General features: G+C 38.4%; 1 protein-coding gene across 2 annotated transcripts in view; it reads left to right on the top strand.

Moving 5' to 3' along the window:
• Window positions 1–24,447, top strand: part of MLLT3 (MLLT3 super elongation complex subunit) — a 277,045-nt gene that overhangs the window by 145,820 nt on the left and 106,778 nt on the right. For both annotated transcript variants that reach the window (XM_004004397.5, XM_042243478.2), the window contains exons 3-4: window positions 7,858–7,940; window positions 19,119–19,262. In XM_004004397.5, the coding sequence (XP_004004446.3) occupies window positions 7,858–7,940; window positions 19,119–19,262 (227 nt within the window). The remainder of the gene's footprint in view (window positions 1–7,857; window positions 7,941–19,118; window positions 19,263–24,447) is intronic.

The raw sequence follows: 24,447 nt of genomic DNA, 5'->3' as shown, positions 1-24,447 counted from the left end.
TTATCCAATACTCTCTCAGTATTTTCTTGTACATGTATTTTTTCTTCCCTCCTGTTCGCCCTCCCTGCCTCCCAGCGGTGGACATAAGGTTAATCAGTGTGGGGCCATGTCAGCTGTGTTTATTGCTCTATTTCCAGTTCCTAGAATAGAACCTGCACTTAGCAGACAGTGTCTTTGGCTAGACTGTCATCTGCCTGAGAGCAGGATTCTGCCTTATCTCTGTGTGTGTCTGCTCAGTCGTGTCCGACTCTTTGGGACCCCATGGACTGTAGCTCTCCAGGCTCCTCTGTGCATGGAAATATCCCAGCCAGAATGCTAGCGTGGTTTGCTGTTTCTTCTCCAGGGGATCTTCCCAACCCAGGGATAAAACCCACATGTTCTGTGGCTCCTGCATTAGCCAATGGATTCTTTATCACTGAGGCATTTGGAAGCCAGCCTTAACTTTGTAGCCCTATGATTATATAGTGCCTCTTGAATTGAATTATTTAGGCTAACATAATTGAAAAAAGTGAGAAGGTAGGATAACTTTATTAATGGAGACATACCATTCCTTTTTTCCCTCTAAATAAGAAGTGGTATCAGTCTCAGTGATAGAGGGACCAAGTATAAAACCTGGGATAAAAAACTGGGTAAAACTTTGATGCTGAAGGACTGTCCCAAGGATTGGTGACTTAAACGCTATTCCAAAAATCATGAGGTGATTATTTTAGGAAGTGAGATTCTTCAGTGGCTCTTAATATATTTGATTAAATAATGAAAAGCAATATTATATTTAGTTTCAGATGTGCAATATAATGATTCAAAATTTTTATAGCTTATATTTCATTTAAACTTGTTATAAAATATTGGCTGTATTTCCTGCACTGTATAATATATCCTTGTAGCTTTTATGAGTACATTTATTTTATACATAATAGTTTGGACCTCTTAATCCCCTACCCATATCAAGCCCCTTTTCCTTTCTTTTTTTTTTTAATCCCCAGTGGTAGCCACTAGTTTGTTCTGTGTGTCTGTGAGTCTATTTCTGTTTTGTTATATTCATTGATTTATCTTACTTTATTTTTTAGATTTTGCATACAAGTGATAATATATTTGTTTTCTGACTTACTTCACCAAGTGTGATACCCTCCAGGTTCATCCATGTTGTTGTAATGGCAAAGTTTCATCATTTTCTATGGCTGAGTGCTCTTTCACGTGGTATATGTACACCATGTCTTCTGTATCCTTTCATCTGTTGATGGACACTTAGGTTGCCTCTATATCTTGGCTGTTGTAAATAATGCTACTACGAACATTGGTATGCATGTATCTTTTCCAATTAATGTTTTTGTTTTCTTTGAGTATATACTTGGGGGTGGAATTGCTGGATCATATGGTAGTTCTGTTTTCAGTTTTTTGAGGAGAGCGCCGTACTGTTTTTCATAGTGGCTCTGAAAAGTTAGATTTCTACTAACAGTTCTAATGACCAGTTGTGTGTGTGTGTTTTTTTAATGTGGTAGTATGCATTGAAATGAAGATGCGCCTGCCACGTATTGTGAGGTTCTTTGTTACTTCTCTAGTTTCCCTAAGAGATCATTTTCCATGTAGCTTTCCCTGATGGACCTTCTGCAATATGGTATTCTGAAAAATGTTTTGCCCGAGGTTTAACTTTAAAAGTGATAGTCTCTTTAAGATAGATCTCTTGATTTAATAATTCTCAATAAAATAATTAGGTCTGTCTCCAGGTTGAGCCTTCTCTGAAGATTTAGTTTTGCTCTTTCTTATCATATTAGCTGGGATATGTGTTTCCACTGGGCCAGTCATTTGAAGCAGTGCTGTATACTGAGTTATACTGAAGGAGCTTGGGACAAACTGGTGTCAGTGCTATCAACTTTAGTGAAAGACATAAGCTTGAAGACTTATATTTAATATTTCCTAACATTTCTTAATGATATGTTGTTTTAGGCAATCTCTGTATTTTGTTGGCTTATTTTGTTGGCTTGTTTTTTCCCCTCTAGTTTTATTGAGATATACTTGACATATAACGTTATATAAGTTTAAGGTGTCTAGCATGTTGATTGGATACATTTATACATGGCAGAATGATTCCCACCATAGCATCAGCTAACGCTGTCATTCCATCACATAGTTTTCATTTCTTTTTTGTGATGAGGACATTTAAAATCCAGCTTTTTGCAACTTTGAAGTATATGACGTTGTGTTTTGGTGAATTTTGCACCTAGATTACTGACATCTTAAGACGTGGCAGGAATTCCCTGGCAGCCTAGTGGTTAGGACTTTGTGCTTTCACAGCTGTGTACTGGGATTTAGGGAACTAAAGTCCTGCAGTCTATGTGTGTTGCATGCATGCTCAGTTGTCTTCTGACTCTTCGTGACTCCATGGACGGTATAGCCTGCCAGGCTCTTCCGTCCATGAGATTTTCCAGGCAGGGATATTGGAGTGGGTTGCCATTTTCTACTCCTTTGCTGGCTTGTTATATGATCCTTGAAGAAATGATTATGAAGGGGGTCTTATTTTAATAAGGTGGTTATGTCTTCTCCAGATGAAATGTATTGATTTAACCTCAGCTAGATGGGCTGGTGATACAACTCCTCCGAAAGCTGAAAATGTGCATACATTTAAAAAAATCATCTATTTTCTCCCCCTTCTGGAGAGAGCCATGGATCTTCTGAGTCTATACATAAAGATTCCAAGTTGCTAAACAATGAAGCTGTTTTTATGTATCATCATTAAGATTTTTTCAACATAGCCAATTTGGAGTCCTGAACTCTTACTCCAAGTCTAGGAGTTTTGTGCAACATTCAAAATTAACAATGCCTTTTTTATATGTGTTACCCATTTCACCCTTCCTGGGTTTGGATGTGAATTTCTAAGTGTGTTTGGTGTGAATTCTCTATGGAAGTGGATAAGCTTCTTCCCTATTACCTGTTTTTGTCTTCATCATCTTCAGTGTTTCTTCTTATACTGACTGTTCTGTTATGCTGTTACTTTCCTGATGCAAAACTCAGGCTCATACTTTCTGTTTGTCACCCAGGCATTTCTTCTCAACTTCCAGGCTTGCTCCATCTCTTCCTTTGAGGTCATACTAAAGTTACATTTTATTAATTCTACTGCGTTTCATAATGACTAGGCTGGGTTCAGAGATGAAAAGAGGCCTGAGACACAACCTTAGCCATTGGAAAGCACAGAATTAATCTAGTGTGAGGGTGGGGCTTGATCATAGTTTGTATATTAGGATTAGCTAATGGGATCAATGAGAAAAAAGGCTGAACCCAGGAGAGGGACAGGACCGTTTTTGTTGTGGAGTATTGGCTGAAGGTTTTCCAGCCGAAGTCTGTTTGAGTTGGTCCTGGAGTGGTGAGTCCTGAGGAGGGAGCCATGTGTTTCACATCTGCCCAGCTAGCTAACTATATCTAGCTTGCGTCTTTATAACTTTGTGAAAGTTTTTCGGCGTTATCTCGTGTGGCCACTGTTTTCTATTGCATAGAAAACAATTAGATTTTCACAGTTGCATTTGAATTTGAAAAAAAAAAAGTCAACAAGGTAAAAACAACTCAACAATACAATTCATGAATTGCCTGATGTTATCTTTAATATATTTTCAGGGAAATAAGGAAGTGACACAAAGTGCAAAAACATTTTTTTTTAAAAATTTGGAAATGCCTGTCTTGAAATGGGCTGAGTAGAAGCAATGGCAGAATCTGTGTGTGTGTGTGCGTGCACACACGCATGCACGTGCTTATTAAAACAGAAAATCCAGCTGTTGATTCTTGCTCTTTTCAAAATGTCGGGAATGTGAAGTCTTGGCCATGTTCAGTGGCAGGGCGATGCCCATCCTAGATGTTAATCCTAGATGCACAGAACAGTTGGGGACAGCAAGATGGCCATATAGTACCTGCTTCACTTTTCTTAGGGGCTCTGATGTGGTACAACGGAAGCAGGCAGAGAAGGAGTCCAACTGGAAGGGACATTGGGCCCAAAGCCACGGTAATACCCAGTCTCTACATAAACCCGAGAGAGTTTAGTATGTTTCCTTTCTAGAGGGCTTAGCACAATGAATAAAGTAAATGCAATAATTATTGATGGGCAGCTGCGGCAAGTCCTTAACAAAAGTTAGAACCAGTTCCACATTAGATGCTCAACTTTCAAGAGAAGACCTCTCTGTGGCAACATTTTTTATCACTTCTACCATTTTTATAATATTATGTTGATTGTAGGGAGTTTGGAGAGGAATTTGACTGGTTAATATCAGTTCATTGCTGCTTGTGGAATTGCAACTTCTTTAGCAATGGTAGATCAGCAGAGTGTCATGAGTCTTTTTTTTTTTTAATTGAAATGTAGTTGATTCATAATGTTGTATTAATTTCCTTTGTATAGCAGAGTGATTCGGTTACACATATACATACATTCTTGTTTGTATTCTTTTCTATTACGGCTTATCACAGCATATTGAATATAGTTCCCTGTGCTAATACTATACAGTAAGAACTTGTTAATCTGTTCTACATATACCAGTTTGCATTGACTAACCCCAAAATCAAGAGTGGCATGAATCTTTAAGAAATTCAATTCAACAATTTATTGAGCACCTATTATTTGGTGCTCAAATAATAATGGTGGTGTTGCTGACCTTACGTTGCTTAGTCTAGTAAGGAGTCTGAGAGGTGACTGAATATTATCAGCCTGCCTCATAAGTGCAGCAGGAGAAGCTTGGAAGAAAAACAGGAAGACATTCAGAAAGAGCTAACATCTGGGCTGGATTTTGACAGGAATAAGAGTTCCCAGTGATTTCTACTTAATTAATGCATATAATTTAAAAGTGAATATGAATCTCTCATTTTATTGTCACCTAAAAAAAATTGATGGCTTTCTAAAGATGGGTATACCCTCAATAACTAATGACATTTAGCATCTTATTACATAGATCTTAATAGATTCTTAGGGTTAGAGACTCATGTTAATGATTCTGATTATAAAACAGTTGAATAAATAAACCAAACTACTTCCCTCAATTTGACTTTTTTTTCAGATTAGAACCGTAAATTTGTATTTGCACTGCTACTGATTTTCTGTCCTGTTTACTGTGAATAAAACGTTTCTGTTGTTTGCTTCTAATTAAGAACTCAGGGTATTCAACAGACATTGTTCATTTTGATGAAAAATACTGCATTTAAAAATAATTGAGGTATGAGTTGGTAAACAGTTTCTTATAAAACCAGACTTCTGTGGAATAGTAATACATAACAGATCATTTCCTTTAGAGGGTGGGAAAAAAAGAAAACTAAGACCGTCAACTATAAGATGTGCTCATTAACAGCTGTTTTCTATAATAGGAGCAATTTGCATGCAAAATAGAGAAAATGAATTATACAAAAGGGTGTATAGAGGAACAGCTATAACTTCTCTGGCATGTACAGCAGCCCACAGAATAAACTTCCTTCAAATGACATTGGCATGATTAAATCCCAAGCAACCTGGCCAGTGAAACTGCTGTTCTGGAAAGGGGCTCTGCAGCCTGGAAATGTCATGGGTGTAATACTAGCTTTCTGGGTGGGGTGGGGTGGGGGTGCCCATGCATTTAGTGGCATCCCGCCCCCACTCAGCATTCAGGGCATTTGATAATTCATGATAGATTGGCAGGTGGTCAGTGGATGATGGGCTGAAGCCACTCTGAGCCCTTTTGCTTTTTTCATTTTTTATTAGAGAAACTTGTAAGGTCAGGTGAGATGCCTCATTCATCATTTACTTCTTCTGATGTCAGTTTGGAGAAATTTTCCTAAAGTGGGCTACAGGAGATAGCCTAATGTTAAAATCCTGTCTTCAGTGTAACTGTTTGTAATTGTATTTGTATTCATGGAATGTCTAACTAATTTTTAAGTACATCATCCTTATCTTCTGCATTAAAAATGCCTTAGACTTGTATTTCCCCACATATATAATCTTCTTGAGTCTTGACAGCCGTGCTTACAATGTACACATGATGTTCTTTCTCTCTTTTAAAAATTATTTAACTCCTGTTCCCCTTTTTTTTTTTACATTAAACTTTTACTTTATATTGGAGTATAGCTGATTAATAGTGTTTCAGGTGGACTGCCAAGGGACTCAGCCATTCATATACATGTATCCATTTTCCCCCAAACTCCCCTCCCATCCAGGCTGTTGTATAACATTAAGCAGTTGCCTGCGCTATACAGTAGATCCTTGTTGGTTATCCATTTTAAATATAGCACTGTGTACCTGTCCCTCCCTTTTAAAAGGAATGGAGCTGTAGCTGTGTAGAGAATCCTTAGTCCAGGGCCCTGGAATTCAGTCTTCTAATCCAAATCCAGGGCTTTGTACTTGTTTTCTTTTTTCTGTTTTCATTGGAGAAAGTTACGTGAACATTGGGTGTTGTGCAGGTTAGAGCTCCTGCCTCGCTTCTGTCACATCTTGAGAACTTGTATGTGCCAGGACCTGCGCTGGGTCTTCCACATATATCATCCTGTTTGACCCTTACATGGTCCAGATGAGGCACCTGAGGCTCAGACCACTGATGTAACTTTGCAAAGGTGGCCTGGCTAATTCAAGATGGATCCCAGATTGGCATCCAGGTGTACCTGAGCCCTGGACACTCTTCATGTTCCTGAGCAAATGTTTCTGTCCTTAAGGAGTGAAAGGGAATTAGAGATGAGGCCCCTGAATATATGATAAAAAGGAAGTCTGTTAAGTGTCAAATCAGTGCTTCAGACAGTTAATACTTCAGGAAGGTAAAGAGAGAGAGATGATAGTACCTTGTGGGCTGGAAAGGCTTTGTGAGGAAACTGGGATGGGAACTAGCAGAAAATAAGAGTAGCATCAAAGTATGAGAGACAGGAAGAGGACCGATCATAGGTGGGAAATACTGGGCCTGTTGGTGGTGAATCAGTGCAGTTGGATGCAGCATAAGAGGTTTGGTGGGTAACAAAAGGAGGAAGGTTGAAAAGGTAGGTTGGAGCCCTGCAGAACTGGCTTCTGTGCTATACGGTCTTGACGTACAGCATGCACATTTCTACTTCTTTGTGATATTGACTACCAGTATTGCAGCCTTAACTAGAATAGTTTCAGTTGGCTTGTGATTGATTTTGAATGAATGGAAATTTTAGTGGGGTGAATCATATTTAGCTCATAGGACATATCTCATTTCCCAAGTCTATATAAGTCTTTCTTTGTAAGAATACAAAAACCTTATTGTTTCTTATGTTTTCTTATGATATAAATAGATTTGAAGTGTTTATATGTATCACAGTATTTCAGTAAATATTCTTTGGTGGAGGTAATGGAGAATAGTGAGTCTTAATGATGTTGGGAGATACCTGGTTTGGGATTTTTCTAAGGAAGGAGGGTGGTCCTGTGACTTTTTGAAATGAAAATTAGGATATCTCGGAGAACTGAGAGGTTTGGGATAGAGTGATATACATCACAGACTAGACATAGATAGTATGTTTGTTAGGAAACTGATAGTTGTATTCAAGCTTTGGGTCACAAGGAGCTGTCCTCAATTTCCCTAAAGTGTTAGGGCAGAGTTTAACAACTGAGGTCAAGTCATTCATGACCATGGCTGACACTGATGCTCTAGCCCTTATCAAGACTTGAATAAATAACTAACATATTTGATTTATATAGGAATATTATTATTGTAGATTCTAAACAAGAAATAAGGAATAACTCAGAGAGTTAGCTGGGGCTTGGCAAGGGCCCATGAAAATTGAGAACGATGTAGGTGGAAGGATGGGATTTATTTATTTATTTTTTCTTGTTTTTAAAGGAAAGAAGAATGTCTTTTTGCCTATAATTCTCATCTCACATATTCTTTTTTTTTTTTTTTTTTAATGTTTCAGTGTGCAAAGATCCACCTTACAAAGTAGAAGAATCTGGGTATGCTGGTTTCATTTTGCCAATTGAGGTTTATTTTAAAAACAAGGTATGTAATCTTTACTCATTAATCTTTCAATAGAAGATCTTTCATTAACCAAACAATGTTTAAAATAGTTTTGATTTGTAAGCACTTTGATCACTAGATGGTTTTAAAATAAAAGTTAAATTTGTCTTCTAGAAATTTTGGCTATTGTTGTCCTTAAATAAAGAGGAAGTGGCTAGAGAAAGATAATTTCAGTTCTGAGGAGTCAGATTATGTGAAATTCATTAAATGTCTTTTAAGAGATGAGTGATTATCATTTTGAAAAAGAAGATTAATATATGTTTGTAAAATAGAAAAGAGAAATTATGGCTTTTCAGTGAAATGATCTTTTTCTTATTTTCATACTTCTAGAATTTTGAGACTTTCAGAGAATTGTCTTTTATTTTTCTTTATCTGATCTTTATCTGATACACACATACAACACAAATATATACAGTTATATCAGCTGCTGCTGCTAAGTCGCTTCAGTCGTGTCTGACTCTTAGCAACCCCATGGACTGCAGCCTACCAGGCTCCTCCATCCATGGGATTTTCCAGGAGAGAATTTTGGAGTGGGTTGCCATTGCCTTCTCCGGTTATATCAGCAAGTGGATATTATGGATTCTACTGGATTTTAAAATTTTCAGCAGTGCATATATGGCAAACACACAGACTATATAATATTGGACAAATTGCTCAACTTCTGTGGGGCTGACTGTCCTTATTTATAAAATGGGGATAGGATAAGAGTACCTACCTTATAAAGTGGCTAGGAGGAATTGATCAAATAAAGCAATGTAGAGTATTTAGAATGATGCTTCATATGTAAGTAAGAACTTAATAAATCCTAGCTGTTATTTTTAATAACCCTGTTTCTTTCTTTCATTCCTTTCCTGATTACTAAGGTAATCATAGTTCCTAAAACCTGCCCTAAAGTGAGATAATTCACTTAAAAAAAAAAAAAAGAATTGAGCTATTAGAATGTTGTGTCATCTAAGCTAGTGTTCCACAAAGTCTGGTGCTTGGACCAGCAGCATTGGCATCACCCAAGAGCTGGTTGGAAATGAGATTCTCAGGTTCTCACCCAGATCTGTTGAATCAGAATCTCTGGGATGGGGCCTGGAAATCTGCATGTTTACTGGCCTTCCAAGTAAACAAACACCAGTAAGTATGAGAACCCTGATAAGCCACTCCTGGAATACTGTCTCACCAACTTTTTCTTTTTCCTTTTAATTGAAGTATAGTTGATTGCAATATTGTGTTCCATTGGCTTTTTTTTTTTTTCCTTTAAGTCTTTGTTGTGTTTGTTACAATATTGCGTCTGTTTCATGGTTTGGTTTTTTGACGATGTGGGATCTTAACTCCCTGACCAGGGATTGAACTCGTATCCCCTGCATTGGAAAGTGAAGTGTTAACCACTGGACCACCATGAAAGTCCCTCCACTGACTTTTTCAATGTCTAGAAGGTCCAGCCTTCGATTCAATAAAAGCCTCTTTGTGATTAAGAGATAATTTGCTTTTAAATAAGCTCTAATGAAACTATCCTGAAAAGTTGGAATGTGTAGAAAACAGGGGTAGATTTTATTTTCCATATTTAAAAATTTTTTTTCAAAAGCCAGTTTCCTCATGTGCCACATCGCTGCTCCATGAGCCTCCTACACATGATACCCTTTTAAATTGTTTTTCTTTATGTTTGTGTTTTGGGAACATTATTTGGTGGTATTACACAGTATTACACATAATCTATTTCTGTGTAAATATTTGAGTATTTACTTTGTCCATGGCAGGTTGCTAAACCTTATACATATGTTACTTTATTCAGCAGGTTTATAAGAACGTGTGAGAGGTTATTATTCCTCCTCTGCAGGAAAGGAAACTGAGTCATGGAAAAATTACATGGCTTGTCCAAGGCCACACACAGTTGGAAAGTGTTAAAATCATTCTTAATCTAGGTCTTTCTCTCCATTGGCAATTCTCTTAACTTCTGTTCCTTAGCAGAAGTCACTCTTTGCCAGAATAATTACCTTCCTCAGTAGTAATACCACTGAAATGTTCACATGTTTTTCATCAGATCAGAATTTGGTGAGATGTGCTTATGTCTGTTCATATGACATGCTTTCACGCTGAAGTATGGATTTGTTTTTTTCTCATTTCAGGATTTCCCTTAAGAAATTAGTTTTTAGCTTTCTGTTTTTCCTTCATTAAAAAATTGAGATAGAACTTACACATCATAAAATTCATCCTTTAAAAGTATACAACTCTGTGGGTTTTAATATATTGTACAAACATCACCAGTGTTTAATTCTAGGACATTTTCATCACCTCATAAGAAAACCCTGCATCCATCAGCAACTGTTCCTCATTTCTCCCTCTCCCAACTCCTGGGATTAATCTGTTTCCTTTAAACCATTCATTTATTTCCTTTCTCTATGTAATATCCTATTCTGGTCAGTTCCTATAAATGGAAGCATACAATGTGTGGCCTTTTGTGTCTGGCTTATTTCATGTAGTGTATTTTCAAGGTTTATCCATGTTATAGGATGTTCCGATACTTGGTCCTTTTTATAACTGAATACTGTCCCATTGTATAATGTATCCCACTGTATATGCCTCATTTTATTTATATTCGTATTCATAATTTGATGGACATTTGACTTGTTTCCATCTTTGCCCTATAAATACTGCTGCTATGAACATTCCTATGCAAGTTTTTGCGTGGATATACGTTTTCAAGTCTGCTGGGCATATACCTAGGTGGAGTCATGTGGTAACTCTGTGTTTAAATTAAGTTTTTTGAAGAACTGCCAAACTGTTTTCCAAAATGACCGTACTATTTTACATTTCTACCGGCAGTGTATGAAAGGTACATTGAAAGCTTTAGTTTGAAAATAATGCTGCAATGAAGTATCTTCCCTCCTACTTTGTTTTTAACTTCTCTGGGCACTTTCACAAGCTCTCATTTCTGCAGAGAAGTATATTTTCTCAACTGCCAAGTTCCCTTCTTTACAGAAATAATTGGAATCTCCTCATCCACCTGATTTAAAAAGAAAATAAATGCAGGATGAAGAGGCAGCAAGTAGTGTGTGTAACACGTGGGCCCGCACAAATGCAGCCTTCTTGGTAATTTGGGGAGCAACTCTTGTAACGGAAAGACATTATTTATTCACTTGTGAGGAAGTTTCAATTTCTTAAAATATGAAAGAAGAAAGATGCACTTGAGATGGAAAATAGTTATTCCTTGGGAGCCAGTGTGAAATAGACATGTTGGCTGACCACTGTTTAGTAGGTATTCTATTTAGTGTCCAGATCAGTTGATTTCTATTTTCTAGTTTTAGATTTTCTTTAAGATTTTGTACTTAATAATTGCCATCCCCCCCCCACCCCAGGTGCACAATGAAAAGTATTTCAATGTTTATAATATGATAAAGTACACACATACATACATACATATGCTCAGTCGTGCCCAACTCTTTGCAACCCCATGGACTGTAGCCCACCAGGCTCCTCTTGTCATGAAATTTTCCCAGCAAGAATACTGTAGTAAGTTGCCATTTCCTCCTCCAGGGGATCTTCCTGACTCAGGAATGGAACCCACATCCCTTGGGTCTCCTGAATTGGCAGACAAATTCTTCACCACTGTGCCAGGATATTGGAGAAGGCAATGGCACCCCACTCCAGTACTCTTGCCTGGAAAATCCCATGCACACAGGAGCCTGGTAGGCTGCAGTCCATAGGGTCGCTAAGAGTCGGACACGACTGAGCGACTTCACTTTCACTTTTCATTTTCATGCCTTGGAGAAGGAAATGGCAACCCACTCCTGTGTTCTTGCCTGGAGAATCCCAGGGACAGGGGAGCCTGGTGGGCTGCCGTCTCTGGGGTCGCACAGAGTCGGACACAACTGAAGTGACTTAGCAGTAGCAGCAGTACCAGGATATACCTAATTGTAGAGATGGGGGTTAATTACTGATGGGTTAATAATGCACACACTGCTATCTAGCAATTAGTGTAGCAAGATGGGCATGTCTGTGAAACAAAAATGATGACTTAAATGTTACAGAAGTCATTTTATATGGTTACAATATCACTTATGTATGCAGCCATCACTTATGAATGAAGCCAAGAATAAATGAGGTTGCAGAGACACACATATATAGTACAAGAGCCTGAGTGGAAAGGACAGCACAGGAACCAAAGGGCATGGCTTACTGGGGGAAGAGGGATGGAAAGGCCTGTATTTATAAAACTTTATTTCTTTAGAGAAAAAGGCAAACTTGACATGGTGAAAGTGTTTTCATCTGTTTAAACTGAGTGGAAAATGCATGGATGTAGTATTTTAAGTGCTTTTCTGTATGTTATTGATTCTTTAATTAAAATTATGGCTGTGTCATCTCTTTTAATTTATCTTAGACTATCTTAGAAACCAAAATTTTGCTGTCTTTTATTCTGGATCTCCAAGCTGGATATATTTCTTATTTCTCTCCCTACTAAAAGGACCCATGGGTGAAAATTTAGTAGGTCTGGGCCATTTCTCCAGAATGTTCATTTCATTTCTTTTGAATGTATATCATTGTATTTATCCCTGGAGTTTACTTAACTCTGTCTTGTAGAAAGAACATCCATTATAATAATGGTTTGTTAGAAAGTATTATTTCAAGTTTTCATAGGGGATTAGAGAAAGCAGCAAAAGACCTCCACTTGGCGTTGGAAGGGGCCTGCCCCCGCATATCCAGTATATATCATCCCGTCCTTGGTCCCATCTCCATCCTGGTACTTTTCCTGCTTACAATAAGCTTGTCTTCAGTTTTGCCCACTTATTTGAGAGGTCAGAGTCAAGAGGGGTGGTGGAGTGTCAGTGCTTGTTTTGAGTTCTTGTTTGTTTATTCTCTTATTTTGTGGTCGTATGCAAGGAATCAAGCCTATCTGTGAGAATCATGTGTGTTTCAGAAACTAAACCGACAGGCCCACTGAAACATAATTGACTGGAGCACTTCAGGTTTGAAAAGATCCCATGCTTCTCTCTTTCATTCTGTCCTCAGAAAAGTACACAAGTAAATGTCAAGGACTGAAGCTGACTGAGAGGAATAATTTAATGTTGCCAAAACCAGATTTCCAACCTCTAGGAAATGTATTCATTTTATATGGAGAATAAATACGTGCTTCCTTGTTTGAACTTGAGAAAAATCGTTTCTATGGAGCATAGATTGACGTTAGATTGGTGTCAGCCCTCTGAGAAAGATATTCTGTTGGTCAGAACACAAATTTATGGGTACTTTTTACTTACTATAAAAGTTTTTTTAAAAATTGCCCTTAGGATTCATGCAAAGATAGCCACTTTCTGTGGTCATTTAGCCTTAGTTTTACTGAAAAGTGATTTTTTTAAAATTCTTTTTTCTCTTGATTTTAAACTGATGTGAACTGTAAAGTGATGTTACTACCTCACTCTTTTTCTTTTGGTAATTATTATATTCATCAGTGTATTTTTTTTTTTCCTTTAAAAAGTGTGCAAGAATATACTGCTAGTAAAAGTGAATGGAATAAAACTTAGGTGTTATTCCTTTCACTTCATTTGATCATTGTTAACTATTTGGCATGTCCTTTCCAGTTTTCTCCCCATGCATTTGCATAGATAAAAAAGTATGTCGGTATAGAGCTTGGCAAGAGCACAATATATCACATTTTAATATTTTCCTGTGACTTGCCTTTAATTCCCTAGTGATATGCCTTTCCAAGTTTTTGGACATATCTGCATGGTATTCCATGGTAATGATATCATGCAGATTATCCATATTTTTCTCTATTATAAACGATGCTACCTCAAACATTTTATTTTGCATCTATATCTACATTTATGTACCTTTGCACACATATTTGAGTATTTCTGTGGAGGAAATTCTTAGAAGCAGAATTACTGAGTTAAACATTGCATGCATTTAGTATGTTGATAGATATTGCTAGTGTGTCTTCTCAAAGGCTTTACCAATTTGCATTCCCAATTGTAAGATAGAAAATGGCCCTTCTTATTTTTCAAATGAATTCGATAGTTATAATGACTATTTTCAATTCAGAGAAAAGGCAGATAAGCTAAAAAAACGATTATGGTAATTACATTAGTAAAGGAATGCTCTAACGGGGATGTCTAATTCAGATGGGCTGGGAGGGTTTGGGAGACTTTTCACAGGAGTTCTTGCTTCAGTTAGGTCTTGAATGATGAGTCTGTTTGCTGGGAGGGGAAACATTTTTGACAATGGGAAAGACTATATGTGAAAGACAAATTGACTGAGATAGTAGGAAAAGCTGGGGAACAGCAAGTGCTTCACCTTTGTGAAAGGACAGAGCATAGTAAGAGCACAAAGGAAATGCAGGAAAGGTATTAAAAGACTGTAATGGTAATTACCAGGAAGTGGGATTTTATCCTGTAGAAAATGATGAGTCATTAAAGGCTTTTATGTCAATGGGAAGAAGTAATCTTACTTTTTGTGTTAGAAAGATCACTGTCTTGTCATTGTGGGTGGTAGAAAGGGGTAAGTTTAACAACAGAGGCAACCAGATGAGGAATGATCAAGGTCCAAGCTAAGGCAGTGGTTAGGGTGACTAGAGCACAGGGCATAGATTTGAGAGCTCCTTCTTTGGAGGGAATGATGCTGAAGCAGTACTTTGGCCACCTCAGGCGAAGAGTTGACTCGTTGGAAAAGACTCTGATGCTGGGAGGGATTGGGGGCAGGAGGATAAGGGGACGACAGAGGATGAGATGGCTGGATGGCATCACTGACTCGATGGATGTGAGTCTGAGTGAACTCTGGGAGTTGGTGATGGACAGGGAGGCCTGGCGTGCTGCGATTCATGGGGTCGCAAAGAGTCGGACACAACTGAGCAACTGAACTGAAGGAGGAATACTTTTATTCCTGGTTTTAGAACCAGAGATCAAATTGCCAACATCCACTGGATCATGGAAAAGGAAGAGAGTTCCAGAAAAACATCTACTTCTGCTTGATTGACTATGCCAAAGCCTTTAACTGTGTGGATCACAATAAACTGTGGAAAATTCTTAAAGAGATGGGAATACCAGACCACCTGACCTGCCTCTTGAGAAACCTATATGCAGGTCAGGAAGCAATAGTTAGAACTGGACATGCAACAACAGACTGGTTCCAAATAGGAAAAGGAGTACCTCATGGCTGTATATTGTCACCCTGCTTATTTAACTTCTATGCAGAGTACATCATGAGAAACGCTGGGCTGGAAGAAGCACAAGCTGGAATCAAGATTGCCGGGAGAAATCTCAATAACCTCAGATATGCAGATGACACCATCCTTATGGCAGAAAGTGAAGAGGAACTGAAAAGCCTCTTGATGAAAGTCAAAGAGGAGAGTGAAAAAGTTGGCTTAAAGCTCAACATTCAGAAAATGAAGATCATGGCATCTGGTCCCATCACTTCATGGGAAATAGATGGGGAAACAGTGGAAACAGTGTCAGACTTTATTTTGGGGGGCTTCAAAATCACTGCAGATGGTGATTGCAGCCATGAAATTAAAAGACCTTTACTCCATAGAAGGAAAGTTATGACCAACCTAGATAGCATATTGAAAAGCAGAGACATTACTTTGCCAACAAAGGTCCATCTAGTCAAGGCTATGGTTTTTCCTGTGGTCACGTATGGATGTGAGAGTTGGACTGTGAAGAAAGCTGAGTGCCGAAGAATTGATGCTTATGAACTGTGGTGTTGGAGAAGACTCTTGAGAGTCCCTTGGACTGCAAGGAGATCCAACTAGTCCATTCTAGAGGAGATCAGTCCTGGGTGTTCATTGGAAGGACTGATGCTAAAGCTGAAACTCCAGTACTTTGGCCACCTCATGTGAAGAGTTGACTCCTTGGAAAAGTCCCTGATGCTGGGAGGGATTGGGGGCAGTAGGAGAAGGGGACGACAGAGGATGAGATGGCTGGATGGCATCACTGACTCCATGGACGTGAGTTTGAGTGAACTCCGAGAGTTGATGGACAGGGAGGCCGGGTGTGCTGTGGTTCATGGGGTCGCAAAGAGTCAGACATGACTGAGTGAGTAAAGTGAACTGAAGGAGGAATACTGAATAGATCTCAGGAACAGTTTGACTGTGATGAGTAAGGGAGAAGGAAGTGTTAGGGATGGTTTTTGTGAATGTTAGCCTTGGTAAGTGGTCAGATTTCTGTTTGCCATCGTATAGAGTATGGGGGAAAGGACACATGAAGATAACTGCAGTTTAGGATAATGCCTGACCTTGCTGTTGCTGTGCTTCATCCCAGTGGAGTGTGGTTAGACTGGAACACACACAAATGGAGTCAGGTGCTGGGCTGGAGGTAAAGAGAGGGGAGTCAGGGTTACGGGGGAGGAACTAACTTCCTGTAAGTGGGTGTTGTCTCCCTGGGGAACTTTTCAAAAAGATAAAGGGCATTTAAGAGTCAATGAAAAAGGAAACGCAGAAGCTTGTGATGAAAACTAAGAAGGAATGCCAGTAAGTGTGAGGAAAAGGGCACCCTGAGAGAATGGCATTCTGATGAAAGAAAGAAGCAGCAAGTTTTCTGCCAGATGCGTAATAGAAGTGAGAGATGGTGAGTGAATGAGTCGAGACTATGGTTTAGGTAAGTTTGAATGAAGAGGTGAGACCCATGAATATGTAATGCCTACATTCTGACAGTTTCAGTTGCTAAGACTTTTTAGTCAAAAGAACTGGGTTCAAATCACTTTGTTATATTACATGTGAGTAATATAACAAACTCTTTTTGAAAAAGAAAAACAGTGTTTATTTGTGTAATTTTAGAAAATACTGTATTTAAAAAAACACAAATTCCTCATGTTGCTGGTGAGATTTTAAAATGGTGCAGTCACCTTGGAAAACAGTAAGGTCGTTCCTAAAAAATGTACAGCGTAGAGTTACCTTATGACCTAGAAATTGCACTCCTAGGTGTATACCCAGGAGAAATTCAGCAGCATTGTTCATAATGGCCAGAAATGGAAACAACCCACATTTCTATTTACCAACAAATGGATAACCAAAACCAAGAATACCCATATGATGTGTAAAAAGCAACTGACAGATGCTATAACATGGATGAACCTCAAAAACATCATGCTGAGTGTGAGAAGCCGGTCACAAAAGATCACATATTGTGTACATATTTTATGTATGTTCATGTATTTATGCAAAATGTCTGGAATAAGCAACTCCATAGAAACAGAAATAGATTAGTGATGCCAGGGGATGCAGGATCTGGAGGAATGGGTAATGACTACCAATGAGTTTGAGATATCTTTCTGGAGTGATGAAAATCTGAAATTAGAATGATAATTTCATAACTCTGTGAATGTACTAAAACCCAGTAAGTATTACACTCCTAATGGATAAATTTTATGATATGTGAATTATTTCTCAATAAAGCTATTATTAAAAAAACATAAATAGCTGTTATTAAAAAAGTAAAATGGCGAAACTAATGACAAATGGAAAAAATGTAACATTTCATAGAGATGGTTAATATCTATAATACACAAGGACTTTTATATAAAGTAATAAATTCTAAGTGCTTTAATTTCCTCATCTGTGAAACAGAGCTGACAACTGACCCTAAGGAGAGCTATGAGAATTAAATGAGATAAATGTTAAAGAACATATTATTGTTATTATTATGCTGAGTATTCATTTCCCTGTGGATGCCTGAGAATCTGACAGTAGAAAGGTTTAGATGTTTAGCTAGCTAAAGTACTGGCTGGAGAGTAGAACCTTGAGTTTCATGGAATTATAATTATTGTGTTCTCTTGGATACGGTGCTGTTTTGTCCTCCAGGAAAATGCCACATGTTCATCCATTTCACAGGCATTATTGCATTTTTATGACGCACAGGGCACTAAGCTAGTTGTTGAGGGTACAATGATGACCCAGCCATTATTCCTACTTTCAAAGATCTTATGATCCAGCAGAGTAAAGGGAGATAGTAAGAAGAGAGTTATTCTAAGATGTGGCAAGGATCAGAGAGAGAGGCACACAGAACAGAGGAGAGGCGGTTAGGATCGGAGTTCAAGGAAGCCTTCCCAATAAAACCTGAAGAGAGAGAGGTGAGTAGAAGTTACCCATGTAAAGCAGAAGGTGGAGAAATGGAGGTAGATAACGACCATAGAAATGTAAAGCAAGAGTGAAACCCAGAGTTAACTGAGAATGAATAAAATCTGGGAGCAACCAACTACAGCATGTGGTTAGACCATCAGATGGGTGGAAAGGCTATGGTGAGACTTGGAACCAAGAGTAGATGTTGAAAATCCTAAGTGGTATGTGCTGCTGCTGCTAAGTTGCTTCAGTCATGTCCGACTGTGTGCGACCCCACCCTGGTGGACGGCAGCCCACCAGGCTCCCCCGTCCCTGGGATTCTCCAGGGAAGAATACTGGAGTAGGTTGCCATTTCCTTCTCCAATGCATGAAAGTGAAAAGTCAAAGTGAAGTCGCTCAGTCGTGTCCGACTCTTAGTGACCTCATGGACTGCAGCCCACCAGGCTCCTCCGTCCATGGGACTTTCCAGGCAAGAGTACTGGAGTGGGGTGCCATTGTCTTCTCCTAAGTGGCATATAGGTGAGCTCAGATTGTTATTCTGATGGCACTGGGAACTTGTGAAATTTTAATCAAGGAGTGAAAATGGCTAGGTTTTTGTTTCATATGGATAATTTGGAGGCTTGAATGAAGAAGGAATTGATAATCTATCCTGAAGCAGGAAGACTTGTTAGAGGAAGGATTTCATAGTAGTTTGGGCAATGTGTAAGAGCATGCCAGGTGTGGGTTAGAGGGCTTTTTCAGGAAGTATTTTAAAAGAGAAAATGGCAGCTCTTGATGATGGGTGTAGGGTGGTAGAGTCAGGGGAGGAAGAGTGGCTTCAGGGATGTCTTAGGGTTCCAGTTGAGTGACTGTGTTAGTGGTGCTCTACCTCTTGAGAGATTGCAAGAAAGATGATGAATTTATTCTTTTCAGTTTTCCTCGAAGAAAAACTAATTTTTCAGATGTTTCCATTTTGCTTTGTAGATAGTTCCATGATGATCTTTTTCCCCTGGTACTTCTTTGACACTATAGCTGTTAGACCTCTGGGTCTTTTCTGATCCTTATCAGGAGTAAACTTTTGCTTTCTAAATCTCTATTTATGCCTAACTCTCTGTGTTCTTATTTATTTATTTATTTTTAACTTTTAGGAAGAACCTAAGAAAGTTCGCTTTGATTATGACTTATTCCTGCATCTTGAAGGCCATCCACCAGTGAATCACCTCCGCTGTGAAAAACTGACTTTCAACAATCCCACAGAGGAGTTCAGAAGAAAGTTGCTGAAGGCAGGAGGGGTAAGTGATATTGTCTTCTTGTGAAAAGCCTTCCCATAAAAAGCTAGTTCCTAATGTGTCAAAGGAGAAGGCAGTGGCAACCCACTCCAGTACTCTTGCCTGGAAAATCCCATGGGTGGAGGAGCCTGGTAGCCTGCAGTCCATGGGGTCGCTAAGAGTCAGACATGACTGAGGGACTTCACTTTCACTTTTCACTTTCATGCATTGGAAAAGGAAATGGCAACCCACTCCAGTGTTCTTGCCTGGAGAATCCCAGTGACGGGGGAGCCTGGTGGGCTGCCGTCTGCGGGGTCGCACAGAGTCGGACACGACTGAAGTGACTTAGCAGCAGCAGCAGCAGTGTGTCAAGAAGTATGATAGTGTTTTGAGAGAGGTAAAAGAAATGAAGCACCTTAATGACCTCACTGTGTACTCATGGTTTGAAAAGAAGAGGTAAGCAAACAGTATTTTAAGTAGGTATGAGTCTGAAATTACATTGTTGGTTAGATCAGCCTTATAGTCTTATTTGGGCTTCCCTGCTAGCTCGGTGATAAAGAATCCACCTGCAGTGCAGGAGACAATGCAAGAGACTCTGGTTTGGTACCTGGGTCAGAAAGATCCCCTGGAGGAGGGCATGGCAGTCTACTCTAGTGCTGCCTGGAGAATCCCATGGACAGAGGAGTCTGGTGGGCTACAGTCCATAGGGTCACAAAGAGTCAGACACTATTGAAGTGAATTAGCATGCACGTGCAGTCTACACAGTTCAGATTTATTTCGACAACAATCCAAACCCAAACTATTTTCAGTTGAGAACAGTGCCTTAATTTTATTTTGGTGTATTGAAAGTTACATTAAAAACTATATTGTCCAAATTTTAAGGTCAAAATTAATAGAAAAGATGTGCTCATTCCAATTACGTATTTTTCATTTAAAAGCATATTTTTGTTTGTTTGAATTGTGTGTAGGTAATAGATGGATTTTTCTTTTTAAGATAATGATCATTAGCATGGTAAGCTTTTGCCCATGTGAATGGGCTAGGATAGGGAAAGACTTTTAAGTGGAATTTCTCATAAACATGGAATGTTTGCTTGCAGTGAAGTCAGCTGCACAGACAAACATTATTGATGAGTCGAAATCTACTTAACATTGAGGGCTACTGGGACCATCAGCTTCTACTTCAGCTGAACTCCTTGTGTCATATTATGTAGGCAGTTCAGATCCCATGACATTTTGCGGTGTGTTGTTTTCTTTTTTAATTATATATTTTTTCCCTTTTTTTTTCCAGTGCATTCTTTAGGATTTCCTTCCTTTAGTTTTACTGAAATGTTTTTGAAGTTTTGCGTTCATGAGCTTATTATATGAAGGGTATGTAGATGGTAACTTCTCAAGATGCCTCCTTTCACTGATAAACTCTACCTGAGAGCTTTGTAGGAAAGGATTGGATTTTATACAGGCCAACATTCATCTGAAATTCTACAAGAACTGCCACATTTCATTCCACACTGTACTGCATGTCAGTAGATTATGGGTTAAATAGATATTGATGGGCCAGCTTTGAAAATGAATGACGATTTATAGTACTTCATGGGGAAATGCATCTCAGTAAAGAAATGGGCTTTTGTCATACAACTTATTTTAAAGTTAGGGATTTATTATATATTTATTCAGGAATGTTTTTTAAACAAACCCTATTTGATTCTTTTTAGTTATCTAGAGCACAGTGTTGATGCTACTTATCTGTGACTATGCCCTTAAAAATGAGCCTGTCCATTTTCAATCCTAATCATTCCCATTATTTTTCTTTTTAAGACGGTGGCATTTTACGCTTCTGGTTGTTCCTCTCGGGTATGTAGTTAGGTAGGTAATTGGAGTGTGTGAATTATGGAGCTTGAGTACATCAGGCTTCTGATAAGGGTCGTCGGAAAAAGTAAATATGACACAAGAACTTTTTAAAACATCCACTTAGTCCTGGAGTACTCAAGGGTTGTTTGCGAGCTGGAGAAGAGGTTACAGGTCAGTGATAATGCGGCAGAGTGTAGCACTGCACCCTGATAAGGCCTCTCGTTGATTTCTGTCTTTCTCTCCACTCAGCTTTTATCTCAGAATTATCCTCCTTGACTTCTAACTTCCCTTCTTTGTATTTCTTTAAGTGCTGTTCGAAGCCTGCCGGTTTTCCCCCATTAGATTTACATTGTATCTTGACAACTCTAAAATGTGAAGTTCTCAAGCACACCCGTTATTCGACATAAGTTCTTTAAGTGACTGACTTGAGTAAATATTGTAGTAAAATTAACGTTTAAAAAATTCATTTGAAATACCAGTAATCTCGTGGATTCTATCCATTTCACATGGGAGGGTTAAAATAGTCTTTGATGGAAATGAGAGAATCTGAACTATTTAACTGTCTTACTGAGATTTTTGTATACCTTGTATTTTGTTCACCTGACATTTTAATTTTTATTATTATTGTTTAGTTGCTAAGTAGTGTCCAACTCTTTACTATTAATGCAGTCTGTCATGGTGTCAGCTGTTTTATGAGCCGTTTTGATTTGATTGGAGATCTTTCTCCAGCTTCATGGAGTATACCTTAAGGTTCTAGCATGTTGATTTGATACACTTGTGTATTGCAGAATCATTATCACCATGGCATTAGCTAACACCTGCAGCACGTCAAGTAATTACCATTTCTCTATCATTTGACTTAGCAAATTTCACATATGTAGTTTAGTTATTGACTATAACCATCATGCTGCACATCAGATCCCTAGAACTTATTCCTCTTATAACTAGAAGTTTGTGCTCTTTGATCCATACCTTCCCTTCTCTCGCACCTCCCCTCTCCCAGCCCTTGGTAAGTGCCATCCTGGCCTCTGTTTTTATGAGTTTAACTTTTTTCAGATTGTCCGTCTAAGCGATATCGTACAGTTTGTCTGGCTCATTTCGCTTAGCCTAATGTCCTCAGGGTTCATCCATGTTGCTGTAAATGGGAGGATGTCCTTTCTTACCATGGCTGAATAATATTCTGTGTGTGCACGCGTGCACATACACAAATCTCCACATCGTCTTTGTCCATTCCTCTGTTGATGGACACTTTGGTTATTTTCATATCTTAGCTGTTGTGAAAAATGCTACAGTGAACATGGGAGGACAGATATATTATATCTTCAGTATCCTGTTTTAATGGGTATAGACCCAGAAGTATGATTGCTGGATCATATGTAGTTCTGTTTTTCATTTTTTGAGGAAGGTTCATATTGTTTTCCATAGTGACTACACTTGACAACAGTACACAAGGGTTCCCTTTTCTCCACATTCTTGTCAACACTTACCAGCTCTTGTCTTCTTGATGAGAGCCATTGTTACTGGTATGAGGTAATAGCTTATTTTGATTTGAATTTTTCTGATGTAGTGATGTCAAGTAATGTTTCATGTACCTGTTGGTCATATGTATATTTTCTTTGGAAAAACATCTATTTGGATTCTCTGACATTTAAAAATCATACTGTTTTTTTTTTTTTTGCCATTGAGTTGTATGAGTTCTTTATATATATCGGATATTAATCTCTTTATCAGATATATGATTTGCAAGTATTTCCTCCCATTTCTTTTCATTTTTTTGATGGTTTCCTTTGCTGGGCAGAAGCTTTTTAGTTTGAGGTAGTTCTACTTGTTTGTTTTTGCTTTTGTTGCTTTTGCTTTTGATGTCTATTAGAAAATCTTACGCTCATGACTGTCTCTTTGTATAAACGTTTCTGTTAACTGGAGCCTGGGGTGAAAGGGGGTGCTGTTTTTCCTCATATTTAAGTATTGCATATGTACCATGGAGGTATATGTTGTTTTTAAAGGAAAAAAATCAATCCCTTCCTCATATGTACTATGTGAAATCATATATAGCTTGAGGCATGAGTAGAGTAAACCTACCATTCGGCTGTACTTCCTTCCTTTCACTTTTTCCTTTGAAAACAAAAGTACATGGCACTGTTAAAAGTAGAACTTGGCTTTTCAAGGGATCAGAAAGGTTGTTTTTAGAGCTGGCAACACCTTAGAAAATGCTTTTCAGCTTTCAGAAGAAAATGATTCCAAAGAACATTTTGCCAGAAGAATCTTGAAAAAATGGCAGATTTTCATAATCTATAAACCTGTAAGCTATATGACAACTTTTTTTTTTGGTGGGAGGGGGTCAGTGAGATTTCTTCTTTTTACTCTTTTTTTTTTTTTTCCTTAAAAAAAAGGTGTAATTCTTTTCTAAATAGTGTCAAAGAAATCTTGGTGTGCTTCCCCCTTGGAAGAAACTTAGACTGTCTGTGTTCTTCTCTCTAACAGCTATCTAAAATTAAGGAATCATTGCTTTCAAAGAAAAGAGAAAAAAATGGGTGGAAAGGACAGCTTTGGATTTAAGCATCACTTTCAGAGAATACAGAAATACAAAATGATTTTATTTACATGCAGGTATTTTTCTCTAAATGAGAGATGCCATTGGCGCTTATAGGGAAATTGTAGATTTGGTTTACGAGCTAGCCTCTCTGGGGCCTGTGTAAGAAAAAGACAGAAGATAGGGGTCAGAAAGGGGCTTCCCTTGTGGCTAAGTTGTTTGTCAGCAATGCAGGAGATAACAGGTTCGATCCCTGGATCAGGAAGGTCCCCTGGAGAAGGAAATGGCAACCTATTCCAGTATACTTGCCTAGAAATTCCCATGGACAGAGGAGCCTGGCAGGCTACAGTCCATGCGGCTGCAAGAATCAGACACAACTTAGTAACTAAACCAGGCCAGAGGTTAAAAATGGACAATAATAATCTAAAAACTTCTGGAAGGAGATTGCCTTCATTTTGAGATCTTATTTTCTTCTTTGGTTGGTAGGAGAGGAGAGCACAGTGAACTGTAAACTTCTGAGGGCCAGACTTGATGTCATCTATTTATACTTGAGTTATAAGCAAAAGGATCAAATGTACCCCACTGGGAAGCAACTCTCACTTTCACTGAGATGCTTTTTTTTTTTTTTCCCATGAACTGATGAATCCATGTGGAAGGATTTTCAAATATGCTCTTTACAATGTCAGGATTTTTTTTTAAGGAGTTACAGTCACGATGGATGGGTTTCTCTCTGTTTGCTTGATCACCTTCTTACTAGCTGAAGTTCAGTCACACTGAAAAACGCAGAAGGATTTGACATCCATCACTTTTGACTGAGAGAGGACGAGTTTTTAT

Source organism: Ovis aries, chromosome 2 (assembly GCF_016772045.2).
Source record: "Ovis aries strain OAR_USU_Benz2616 breed Rambouillet chromosome 2, ARS-UI_Ramb_v3.0, whole genome shotgun sequence".
In the NCBI taxonomy this organism is placed as follows: domain Eukaryota; kingdom Metazoa; phylum Chordata; class Mammalia; order Artiodactyla; family Bovidae; genus Ovis; species Ovis aries.
The sequence above is the reverse complement of the archived record's forward strand: the minus strand, read 5'-3'. Positions and strand labels throughout refer to the sequence as shown.